We start from the raw sequence: 12,017 nt of genomic DNA, 5'->3' as shown, positions 1-12,017 counted from the left end.
CCCGAGCGTGGGAGGCGGGGTTAGGGGCGGGGTTCGGGGCGGGGTCTCGCCTGTGGTTGGGCTCCGCGGCGGGGCGGCGCGGCGCAGGGAGCGGAGCGCGGCAGCCCGGGTCTCAGAGCCGCTGGCTGCTCGCTCTCTCCAGCCATGGCTACGCGCTGCTGGCGCCGGTGGCACTGGTCAGCGTGGCCTCGGACGCGGCCCCCTCCCGCCGGGAGCACCCCGAGTAGGAGCAGGGCACCTCTGGGGCTGGGGAGGCCTGCGATCACCCAGTGTGGGCGTCGGAGCACGGCTGGGCAGGACTGGAGAGGGGCGATTATGGAGGGGTCCTTTCGTGAGGACGAGATGGGGCTGGTGTGCGGGAGCAGTTTGGGGCCTGTGTGGTGAGATCTGAAGCCCCTAAGATGAGTGAGACAGGGTCAACAAAGATGAGGGGAGACCATGATGTCCCCAGGTATGAGAAGGGGTGAATGGGGGTGATACGGAGGTCTGTGGGGCAATAGGGAATCCAGAGTTGAAACGGGTCTATGAGAATGAGCTGGGGGCCTGTACAGGCAATATAGAGTGCTGTGGAGAGTGGGGTTAGAAGACATAAAATGGGGGCATGTGGGGAGATGCATGGGGGCAAGATTGGGAAGATTCTTAGAAAAGTGAAGTACTGCACAGGCAGCTTCCGAGGTGACAGGTGGTTAAGAAGGCCCTACTCAGTCAGCGTGGTGAGTTCATGGGTGAGATGTAGGGTTCTGGAGGAAGACATAACTTTTGGGAATTCTGATGATTAGGGAGCCTGGAACCTCCAACACATTGAGGAAAGAGGAGGGTACAGATGTGAGGGCGTCCACACGGAAGTTGATTTGGGATTGGGGCGGGAGTGTTGATGACCTTCCTCTCCCTCCCCCTCTTGACCCCAGGCTTCCTCCGGCAGTTCTCCACACAGGAGCAGACCCCCCAGATCTGTGTGGTGGGCAGTGGCCCAGCTGGCTTCTACACAACCCAATACCTGCTAAAGGTAAGTCACCTCCTCCTGCTTCCCTCCCCCACAATTCACCTGCTGCGCCAGTCCTAGGGGCAAGTCCTGTCCCTTTGAATTTTAAGAGCACTGCTGGATCCCTGATGGGGAAGGGACGCCCAGCCCATCTGGACTGGACACTTCCTACGCTGTCACCTACATCTGTCCCCCATACTAGCCTAGGAGAGAAGTGGCTGGCCTCATGGGCATGGTCAGTGGTGAATGGCAGATGGTCAGCTAGGCCTCCAAGGAGCTCACGCAGACCTGCAGGAGGACTTTGTCCTGTTCTTCATGTCCTCATCTTTCTCCTCTGTCCCCCAACATCCTCTATCTCAAGACTTTCCCCTCTTCTCAGGGTTTTCTGTAACCTGAGGCACCTTGCAGTGCTTTCCTCACCAAAAGATCCAGCCTCTCCAGGCTACTCTATTCGCTCAGCCTGCTGTCCATCCTCCACATCGGCCTCCCAAGGCCAGAGTGCTAAGCTTGCAATATCGGCCTTGGTGGTCAGGGCCACTGGTTATCCTTGAGATTCCATGGGCCTGGGTGGGAGGGAAGGGGTAGAACTGAAGATCAAAGGGAGAAGGGAGACCTAGGCTGAGACGCGGGACAGGGACTCGGAGTGTCTGTGGAGAGACAGGAGAAAGGATGAATATATCAGTTATACACACACAGGCAGATCCTTAAAAGGCAAGGAGACCAGCCGTCCCACTTGCCTAGAGCCTTGGGGCTGTCTCTGCTCAGGGAGGGCTCAGGGAGACGGGGAGTTGGCCCCCTGCTGAGAAGTGACAGAGCTACATATTCCAAGCAACAGAGATGTCCCAGCTTAGTCTCCTAGGGTGGCCTGCACGAGCCCGGGTAGGTGGGGTCCATCCAAAGTGCTCCCCGAGAACGGTTCGTGTGAGCTGTAGTGAAGGAGCCGCCCATGAGGGGGGTTCACCCTGAAATGCAAGGCCGTGGGCAAACTGCCATGAGGGAGGACAGCCCTGGGCATGAATGGGAGCAGAGGGCGGTGGAGATGGAGGTCCCGAGTGATTTGTGTAAGGGGCTCGCTGTCAGCTGAGCCTGAAATTTGGGGAGGCAGAGAGGAGGGCTTCTGGGCAGGAGTCTCAGCGCCCCCAGCGTGAGCAGGCTCTGGCCCACTCAGTGGGAAACGCGTGCACATGCCTCCCCTGTGAGATGTGCTGACGCAGAGGGGTGGACGCTGAGGCCTGATCCGAGCTGGTCCTTGTCCTTGTCCACGGGGTGCTCCGGGCTACTGAGCGTGCCCACAGCAGGAACGAGTGGCACACCGGAGCAGTAGCACTTAGCTGAGCCGGGCATGGTTGGCCTGCGAAGTAGGGGTTGTGATTCACTTCACAGGTAGGGACTTCACAGGTGAGGCTCAGTGGGGTCATCCACTGTCTCCCTGCTGGGGCCGCGCACAGGCAGTCTGGTGGCAGAGGACGCTCTCGAGCACCACGCTGGGCCATCCATCCAGTAGTCACCAGACGCTGGAACGTGGGGTGAATAGGACAGATAGGGTCCCTATGCTCAGAGACCTGATGGTCTAGTGTGGGGTGTAGCGTGGAGGGGGAGAGGGTTGACACTGTATTCTAGGGCTCTCTGAGCAGGGATGAATCCCAAAGGTGGGGGGGTGTCTCAGGTCATCAAACTGGTTGGGCATTTCTAGAAATGTCAGAGGGCAGGGCCAGGTGTCCCGGCTGATCCAAGTCGACGAAGACATTCCCGATACACCCCAGGGGAAGGACAGCTGTCACCTTCTGTAGTGGCTGGAGGGCCCTCCCCGAGGACTGGTGCTCCTTGAGGTCTATCATGACGCCCCTTCCTCCGGCTGGGCTGCAGGTGGCTGCAGAGAGGGGGGCTCGCTTTCTTGCAGAGGGTTGAGGCGTCCTTCTGTCCTTCCTCCCCACCCAAGCTGACCTTTCTTGCTCTGTCTGGGGAAGTGGGGGACCTGGAGAAGCCCAGCCTTCCCCTCAGCCCCACAGCCGCTGCCCTCTCCCCAGCACCACCCCCAGGCCCACGTGGACCTCTATGAGAAGCAGCTTGTGCCCTTCGGCCTGGTGCGCTTTGGCGTGGCACCTGACCACCCCGAGGTGAAGGTGGGTGTCTCTGGGCATGGAGGGTGGGGTTTGGAGACTTGGGTCCAGATGAGGAGAAAAGGGAGGCTCCCTGGCCACATGGGACACTGGGTGTCACCCAGGTTCCATCCCAGCAACGTGGTGGGTGAGGGTAGCACAGATGGGCTCCCCGGAGCTGCCCCACCCACTCACCTGGCCTGCCCCGGGACTGCAGAATGTCATCAACACCTTCACCCAGACGGCCCACTCTCACCGCTGTGCCTTCCACGGCAACGTGGTGGTGGGCAGGGACGTGACGGTGCCCGAGCTGCGGGAGGCCTACCATGCGGTGGTGCTGGTGAGCGCGGATGGTGCTGGGTGGGGGAGGGGGCGACAGGGCAGGGCAGGGCGCAGCAGGAGGTTTGGGCTAAGGGACCTAAAGCATGGGGGTAGGCCCAAACCTCTGGGCGTGGACGGGGTGGAAGCTGTGGAGGAGGAGCTGGAAGGCGCCGATGGTGCTGAGGGCTCTGGGTCTTTCCTCAGAGCTATGGGGCTGAGGACCATCAGGCCCTGGGGATTCCTGGTGAGGAGCTGCCAGGGGTGCTTTCCGCCCGGGCCTTTGTGGGCTGGTACAATGGGCTTCCTGAGAACCGGGAGGTAAGTGTGGGGAGCACACTCCTGCTGCCACTTCCTGTGTACCCCTCAGCCAGGACTGGGGGCCACCCCTGGAAACCAGAGCTGGGGGAAGAGTGAACTGTTGTCCGGGAGGTCCCCAGAGAGATGTGAGCTGTCGGGCTGACTTGGGAGGAGGCCAGCTGGGGGTGTGGGGGCTCTGAGAAGAGGGGACTGTAGAGGAGGGCTCGAGTTGAAGCTCAGGTGGGGTGAACTTTCTGAGTGGGGGGACCTGAGGGCACAGCTGGGCCTTGAGACTGAAGTGAGCCTGACTGGTGCTGAGACCTGGGGACCCCCAGCTAGACCTCTCCCTCCAGCTGGCGCCAGACCTGAGCTGTGACACGGCTGTGATCCTGGGGCAGGGAAACGTGGCTCTGGACGTGGCCCGGATCCTGATGACCCCCCCTGAGCACCTGGAGGTGAGCTGAGGGGGGCCTGGGGCTGGAGGTGTGGAGGCAGGACAGCAGCGAGGATTGCGCCTCCCGCCTCCAGGCCAGGCTGGGTGCCTGCACCCACGGCACCCAGGCAGAGGCCCTCTGAGGGCTGCCCCTAGAGCGTCCCTCATTCCTTCTTCCCCCGTCACTCTGTTTCCAGCTAGGCTCTTAAGAAGAGGCATCAGGTGCCCCAGGCCTCTGCACACACCACTGCAGCTCACCCACTGCCAGTTATTTGTCTTTAGTACTTATCCTTTGGGTCTTGGTTCAGTTGTCCCTTCTCTAGGAAACCTCCCAGGACTGCCCTAGCCAGATCTGTTTCTCTGTGGCGCCTTCCTCTCGCACGCCTGTTGACTGCTGTGTCACAGCGTGTTGACCCCTGCACTTTCACGCTCGTGGATAAGTGATAAGTTGGCTCTCCACGTTAGGAGCTCAGTGAGGATCAGCTTTTGGTCGCTTTGGCTTGTGCTCGCTTGTCGCTTTTGATCGCCATGACACCCTCCCCACCCCCACCCCTTGAATGGTGCGGGGCATTCCATGCGCCCTGCTCATGGGGCCTCTTGGATGGGTGCGACTGCTTTGCTCCTAATCAGCCGTTTGCACATTTGGCAGCAGCTCTCCGTCTGGCCACCAGGGGGGGCGCTGGCGCAATCGCAGGGTGTCAGTCCCAGGGCTCAGGTGGGGAGGCCTTGATCAGAGGCAGCACCTCCTTTCCCCGGGCGTTGGACTTTCCCCCCACCCCCCTCACCCTGGATGATTTTAAAACCCCCCTTTTGTGTCAGAAAACGGACATCACGGAGGCGGCCCTGGGGGCACTGAGGCAGAGTCGGGTGAAGACGGTGTGGATAGTGGGCCGGCGAGGGCCCCTGCAAGTGGCCTTCACCATTAAGGTGCTGGGGCCAGAGGCGGGGACCGCGGTACAAGGCCTCCCTTGGGAGGCGGGGTAGGGCCGAGCTCGGGGTGGGAGAGGAGGGGCCGGCTGGGGCCCAGGACTCCCTGCCTCCGTGGTGGGTGGTGGTGGTGTCTCCCACCTGGGCTAGGTCTGGGGTGGTCTGGCCTCACCTCCTCCCCCCTTGCTTCCTACCCTCACTAAAGGAGCTTCGGGAGATGATTCAGTTACCAGGAACCCGGCCTATTGTGGATTCTGCAGATTTCTTGGGTCTCCAGGACAGAATCAAAGGTGAGGGACCCTGGCCTGGCCACCCCCAGCTCACTAGGGAGGGGCGGTCCAGGTCAGAGAGGGCTTGGGGGAGGAGGGCATTCAGGGAGAGGACTGTAACCCAGAGACAGCCCTGAGATGTTCTGTGTCGCCGACAGAGGCCTCCCGCCCCAGGAAGCGGCTGACAGAATTGCTGCTTCAAACAGCCACAGAGAAGCCAGAGGTGAAGGAGGCTGCCCGCTGGGCATCGCCCCCCCGAGCCTGGGGCCTCCGCTTTTTCCGAAGCCCCCAGCAGGTGCTGCCCTCGCCAGATGGGGAGCGGGTGGCAGGCATCCGTCTAGCAGTCACCAGACTGGAGGTGAGTCTTGTGTTACCCAAAGACACCCCATTTCTCAAGTCTCCCCCACCTCAGCCTAGTGTTGCCCACACTCTCCCCAACAGGGTGTTGGTGAGGCTGCCCGGGCAGTGCCCACCGGAGATATAGAGGACCTCCCTTGTGGGCTGGTGCTGAGCAGCGTTGGGTATAAGAGCTGTCCTATCGACACCAGTGTGCCCTTTGACCCCAAACTTGGGGTCATCCCCAATGTGGAGGGCCGGGTTGTGGATGTGTCAGGTAAGAGGGTGCAAGAAGGCAAGACTCCAAACTGCTGGGGGATGGGGAGACTGGTATCTCCTGGGGCCATCCATCCATCTGCCCATCCAGTGAGATGTGCTGAGAAACTGCTAGAAGCCGGTGGGACCTGGCTGTGCCCTCCTGTGCAGGGCTCGTTCCCAGTCTAGCTGACAGGCCCGTCTGTGTCGGGTGATTGAGTCTTAAGTTTCCCGAGGCCTGCTCTGGGCAGGCCCTGTGCTCGGAGCTGGGATAGGAGGTGGAATGGCCTCCCCGTCTTCAAGGAGCTTGCAGTCAGAATATCTCTTGGTTAGCCTTAAATTCAGGCAGTCGGGGCTTACTCAGGGCCTGCCGAAACTGGACGTGGGAAAGACCCGCCCCTGCCCTCAGGGAACTGCAGGGAAACTGGGGTGTGAGAGGATGGTGGCGGGTCTGCAGCCGTGTAGGCCCAGATGACAGGCAGCGGGGGGAGGACTCGGGTGTACAGATGTGTTCCTGGGGAGGGGGCTCAGGCTGGCCAGGCAGCGTGTTCACCGACTCTTGTACCCCCTCCTCCAGGCCTCTACTGCAGCGGCTGGGTGAAGAGGGGGCCCACAGGCGTCATTGCCACCACCATGACCGACAGCTTCCTCACCGGCCAGACACTGCTGCAGGACCTGAAGGCCGGACTGCTGCCGTCGGGCCCCAGGCCTGGCTATGCGGCCATCCAGGCCCTGCTCAGCAGACGAGGTGTGGGCCCCACGGGAGGTGCTGGGAGGTGGGCTGGGCTGCCCCTGGACCCCGCCGCTGCTCTGGTCTGGGGTGGAGGCAGTGATTCATCTTCCCTCTGTCTCAGGCATCCAGCCCACCTCTTTCTCAGACTGGGAGAAGCTGGATGCCGAGGAGGTATCCCGGGGCCAGGCCGCTGGGAAGCCCAGGGAGAAGCTGCTGGACCCCCAGGAGATGCTGCGGCTGCTGGGGCGCTGAGCCCAGATCCCAGCAGGGCAGGGAGGGGAGGAGCGCTGTGCAGGGGAGAGGGGCCCGGGGCCATCCGAGCACCACAGCCGCATCGCCAGCCTGCCCTGGCCCTGGGCCGGGACCGCCTCTTCCAGGGGCCTCTGAGTAACTTCCTCCTGCCAGAAGGTCGCCCTTAGCAGGGCGCGGCAGGTGACCAAGTGAGGGGAGGGAGGAGGTGCAGGCTGCCCTTCCTCCCCGCACCGCTCTCCTCCTGAGGGTCCCCCCTGAGGGTCCCCGGGTCAGGAACACGATGGAATAAAACCACGGCAATGGGAAGCCAGTGCCTGAGACGCGACTTCTTTGGGGGCCCGGGTCACCTTCCGGCGCGCGTCCCCGCTAGTCACCAGGTGGCGCTGCAGAGCCGGCTCCCCGCTCAGGGGGCCTCTCGGGGGCTTGAGGGGGGTTGGCGGCCAGGCCTGGCACCCCTCTCTTTTTCTGGGCTGCCCCTGCTGCTTCTGCCTTCTGCTCGCGCGGCAGGTACGCTGGGACCCCAGCCTGCCTGCTCCGCCGGCCCCGGCAGCAGGTCCCTCCCGGGTCGCCCCTGCGCGACCTGGGAGCAGGAGAAGAAGAGGAAAAGTGGGAGCAGCGGCGCCCCTCGGCCTCCCGGGGCCCCCGGCGCGTCTGGCCCCTGCCGCCCTCTCGGCTGGCGGCCGCCTCGGTTCCCAGCCAGATGGACAAATCTCTTAAAAATAGTACCTCGGCCTCCGGAGCGCGCGCGGGCACCAGACACCTCGCCCCTCGCGTGCCGCCCCGAGACGCCGGCCCCACTTTCTGGAGACGGGGGGCTCCGACCCACCGGCCAAGGTCACGCCGCCGGCGAGCGCGGGCTCGAACCCGGGTGCCGGGCGGGCTGGGGTCTCCTCCGAGGCCGCCCTTGGCCCCAGCGGCGGGACCGGGGGCGGCCCGGAGGGGGTGCGGGCCCCGGCGGCGGGCGGGCGCGGGCGGGCGCGGGGCGGCGGGCGGGGCGGCGGGCCCCGGCGGGGCGGGCGGCGGCGGCGGCGAGCGCTCGGCACAGGCGCGGGGCGAGCCCGGGGAGCGGAGCGCGGCGCGCAGCCCAGCCCCGGACGGAGCGGGCGGCGGGGGGGCGCGGGGGCGGGCCCGGCTCAGCCCGCCAGGCCGCGCCACGGCACCCACCGCGCCCGCTCCGGCGCCCGCCGGGGACAGAGCGCGCGAGGCCGCGGCGCCGGGACGTGCCCCGCGGGAGGCGCTCGGCGCGGGCGCGGCGCCCCTTCGGCGGTGAGTGGCGGGCGGCGGGCCGGGGGCGCCAACTTCGCCGCCAAGTTGGGGCCGGGGCCGGCGCCGCGCGGCAAGGACAGCGGAGACGCCCGCGGGCGCCCGGGGAGCCCGTCCAGGGCGAGGGAGCCGCGCGGGGTCGCCCGGAGGACCCGGCCCCCGGAGCTCGGCCTCGGGGCTGGGCGCGGGCGGGCGGGCGGGCAAGAGCGCGCCGGAGAGGCCGGGCACGGGCGCGCGGCGGACGCGAGGGAAGGACGCGGCCGGGCGCCCAAGATGTTCTCTCCGGGGTCGCCGAGCCCGCGCGCGCCCTGCCTGGCGCCCGGCCCGCGGGGGAGGGGCGGCGGGGACGCGGCTGTCCGGGCCCGCAGACCCCCCAACTGTTGCTGCGGGGCGCCTCCGGCGGGGAGCCGGCCCAGCAGAGCCGGGGTCGCGGCTGGCCAGAAGGAAGGGGCCGCAGAGGGCACCGGGCAAAGAGGACGGGAGGGGCCGGCCGTGGCTCCAGAGCCGCCCGCCTGGCTCCCGGGGTCTGCTGAGCGCCCGCTGGCCGCAGCCTCCCTCGCGCCCTGTCCTTCCACGGGCTGCGCGGCCCCAAGTCCTCCCTTCCCCTCCGGCCTCGGCGTCACGCATGGGCTGGCCTGGGGGATCAGTGTGGGCCTGTGCGGGGGGGGGGGTCTTCCCACACGCTGCCCCTTGCCTGGTGGACAGACCCTGAGGACGCCCGGGGAGGGTGGGCGAAGGGTCCCGGAGAGCGCGAGCCGGGGGTGCTGGGCGCTGCTGCAGCACCAGCAGGTTCTTCTGGCCGCCCTGGGCTTGGACCAGAATCGCCGTCGGCAGTGAGGACGGAGCCCGGAGCCACCTGCTGCGGAAGGCGCAGGAGCCTGGACAGGGGCGCAGGGGGCGAGAGGGCAGTTAGCAGCCAGAAACCCCCAAGGGCACCCCAGCACCCGTCCAGAGGCCCTGCTGGGTGAGCAAGTGGGAGCTCGTTGTGCTGGGCCCTGATGCTCAGCCCTTGGGGCCGCCCTGCTTGCTCACCAGGCTCACCCCGGCCACCCCGCAAGGCTGACTGTGGCTTCCTCCCAGCTCGCTCCCCCATCTGGGGCCACACTCAGGACATCAAAGAAAGGAACTAACTTGGGGCCCACCTACTCCATCCCGGAGCGCGTCTGGTTTCTAGACGCACCCTCTGGTATCGGGTCCTAAACTCGGGGTACTCAGGATTTCAGTAGGAACCGGAGGGGACACAGACCCGAGCCCGGTCTCCAGGGATGATGCTCCAGGCCCTGAGCAGGCCTGATCTGGTACCCGCCCCCAGACCCGCCTGCCAGGAGAGCTGCACCCCCTCATGCTGCGAGGTTTAGGGGAGCGACCCAGCGTGGGGCTTTGGGGGGTGCAGTCTCAGGACCGCGGCGCGGGGTCTCGCAGCGCGTGGTGCCCAGTTTGGCCGCCAGGAGGCGTGGCGTGGGTCCCCGCCGGAGTCCCCGCGCCGCCGCCGCATCGCGAGTGTCCTTGAGCGCGGGTGACGTGGCTCTCGCCGCTCGCGCCCCCTCCTCCCGCGGGGGGAGCCTGATGCCACGTTCCCTATGAATTATTTATCGCCGGCCTAAAAATACCCCGAACTTCACAGCCCGAGTGTAAGAGATTCCTGCGGAGGGGAGGGGGCGGGGCGCCCCCGGGGGGCGGGGGGGGGCGGGTCGAAACGCCGAGGCTTGGGGGACTGAGTCTTGGGGAGAGAATTCAGTCCGGCACCCGCGGGGGCAGGATGGAGGGGCGGCCGGGGGCCTTCTCCCCGCGCCGGGCTGGAGCGCTGGCTCCGCGACCGCAAGGGAGGGAAACCCGACGGCAGCGCAGAGGCCTGTCCTCCGCAGGGCGGATGCCCAGCACCAGCAGCGGACCCCTCTGGGGCTGGGCGACTCCTGGGAAGGGGATCTGGACCTGGGAGAGGGGCCAGAGGTGTCTGGGGTGTGAGTGCCGCGGCCAGTGGGCTGGGGAGCCACTGCTAAGATTGGGGGAGCCCAGAGGAAGAGAGAGCCTTAAGCACATGGAGGTGCTCGGACCATTCAGGGTGATGCTGAGTGTCTGGGGGGACTGACCACTGCCCACCCCACTTCTGGGGTGCCCATCGAACATTAATTTAACAGCCTGTATGTGGAAGGCCAGAGACCTTGAGTGAGCGGTCGCAGGACTCTTAGTGGGCAAATTCAGGGGGGCACAATGAGGCAAACTATGGCAAGGGCATAGCTAGAGCCCCCAAACCGGGAGAGGTAGCGAGGGAATGGGGATCAGACTGAGACCCTTTCTTTTCTCACCCTGTGTGTCCAGAGCCTGGATGTCCAGGCAGGTGTCCTGGACAGGGACAGGTGGGGGAGGATTTGGCCTGGGCTCTGAAAATTCTGGAATTTATCTGGTAGACCAGATAGGGAGAACAGCGCATTCCAGCCCGAGGCAACCGCAGAGCAGAGGCCACGAGAGAACAGCATCTGGCCACCAGACTGGCAGGCGCATGGGGTACAGGGAGGAGAGGACAGTTGGTTGGGGTCAGGGAGTGTCGCCCCCTGGGCATGGGACCAAGTTGTGTGGGCTTCATTGTGGGCACTGGGGAGCGGCCAGCACGGCCGCTGCAGAGAGTCTGCAGTTCAGGCCGGTGGGGCAGGTGGGTGGACAGGGTGGGTGGTAGGTGGGGAAGGGACAGTGAACAGGGACAGGCCCCCGCAGGTCCCTCGTCCTGAGGTCTCTGAGTCTGAATCTCCTGGCACCTGCTCACTACTTGAGCTTGGAGACCTGCCAGGTGCTGTGATCACGCCTGTTGCCCGAAGGAACAAAATAAGAGCCACGCGGGTCCGTTAGCATTTCCTGGTGGCCGGTGAGAAAAAGTGCCAAGGCAGAGGTGCAATTCGTTTGCTTCACTCGGCGTATCTAGTATGTGGTTATGTCAACGGGGAACCAGTGTAAGGAATAGGACTGAGATACTCTGTGTTCTTTGCACACCGCCGGCGCGTCTTCCGCCGCAGGTGCCCGTAGTTCCTTGTGACGGGTGGCTGCGAACTGGGGAGCGCAGATCTGCAGCTCAGGCTGGGGGGCGGCTGGGGGCGGCCAGGGAACCAAGAGGACCGGGGTGTTGACAAGCCTTGCAAAGGGAGGCTCCCGCCCCACAGCGCCCTTTGCAGTAGGATTTGAAATCTGCGCCTGGTGGGAGGCGCGGCGCGGCCTGGCCCGGCCTGGGGTAGGTTCTCTTCCCGGGTCCACACGTGTCCCTGGCTGGCCTTCTGGGGCAGTGGACTAGGAAACCATATGAGGGGGGCAGTTCTAGGGCGTGGGGATAAGCAGCACGGAATTCCCTCCCCTGCCCAAATCCTGTCTTGGTCTGAAATTCCAATGCTCGGCTCCGTAGCTTCTGGCTTTGACTCGGGTTCAACTCGGGTTCTGCATCTCTCTTGGGAATAATCCCACTTGAAGCTCTTCTCAGGCCCTGCGCCTTCCTGTGAAGGAGCTGTAGATCCTTGGCTAAGAGAGGATCTCATGGGGGCAGCCCGGGAACTTGAGGGGAGTAGGAGCTCTGGACGTAGAAGAAATACGTTTAGAAAAAACTAGCACCAGGTGGGAGGTGCTGGCGGCGCCTGCCTTCTCTGCAAGCCCGACCCCGAGTCCCCGGAGGGCAGGGACCGTGGTGCCCACACTGACATCGGGCACCCGGCACCTCGTCCAGAGGGTGGGCAACATGCACCTGTCCAGTCCTACCCCTGGACGAAAGAGTCTCTTTAGGGAGCCCTTTTGGGGGTGTCCTTTTTAGCAACCCCAATAAAAGGAGGGGGTTTCCTGAATGTCGCCTGGTGACCACTTGCGTTTCCCTGCC

At 64.9% G+C, this 12,017-nt stretch overlaps 1 protein-coding gene across 3 annotated transcripts; it reads left to right on the top strand.

The window, feature by feature from the left end:
* The first annotated feature begins 99 nt into the window (after positions 1 to 99).
* FDXR (ferredoxin reductase) lies at positions 100 to 7,246 on the top strand. Of its 3 annotated transcripts, none has more exons than XM_037493531.2 (12): positions 100 to 223; positions 909 to 1,006; positions 3,010 to 3,105; positions 3,299 to 3,421; positions 3,607 to 3,720; positions 4,053 to 4,154; positions 4,952 to 5,059; positions 5,265 to 5,349; positions 5,487 to 5,686; positions 5,770 to 5,941; positions 6,497 to 6,667; positions 6,774 to 7,246. In XM_037493531.2, exons 1-12 carry the CDS (start codon positions 145 to 147, stop codon positions 6,902 to 6,904), a joined length of 1,479 nt encoding a protein of 492 aa, XP_037349428.1. In that variant the 5' UTR covers positions 100 to 144; the 3' UTR covers positions 6,905 to 7,246. The 3 variants fall into 3 exon arrangements, with proteins under 3 accessions (XP_037349428.1, XP_037349430.1, XP_037349429.1); XM_037493532.2 differs by lacking the exon at positions 100 to 223 and adding an exon at positions 254 to 451 and having other exon boundaries at positions 6,774 to 7,245; XM_037493533.2 differs by lacking the exon at positions 3,299 to 3,421.
* The last annotated feature ends 4,771 nt before the right edge of the window (positions 7,247 to 12,017 follow it).

The sequence above is a fragment of the Talpa occidentalis genome, unplaced genomic scaffold (genome assembly GCF_014898055.3).
Source record: "Talpa occidentalis isolate TD23 unplaced genomic scaffold, MPIMG_talOcc4v2.1 talOcc4.7, whole genome shotgun sequence".
Taxonomy (NCBI): Eukaryota; Metazoa; Chordata; class Mammalia; order Eulipotyphla; family Talpidae; genus Talpa; species Talpa occidentalis.
This window is presented reverse-complemented; position numbering and strand designations above follow the sequence as displayed.

Bases quoted from the DNA above. Each gene is read 5' to 3' on its own strand.
- FDXR (XM_037493531.2), top strand. From the start codon at position 145: ATGGCTACGCGCTGCTGGCGCCGGTGGCACTGGTCAGCGTGGCCTCGG. The intron at 3,106-3,298 runs GTGGGTGTCTCT...CCGGGACTGCAG, and splicing joins CTGACCACCCCGAGGTGAAG to AATGTCATCAACACCTTCAC. The intron at 5,350-5,486 runs GTGAGGGACCCT...TGTCGCCGACAG, and splicing joins TCTCCAGGACAGAATCAAAG to AGGCCTCCCGCCCCAGGAAG.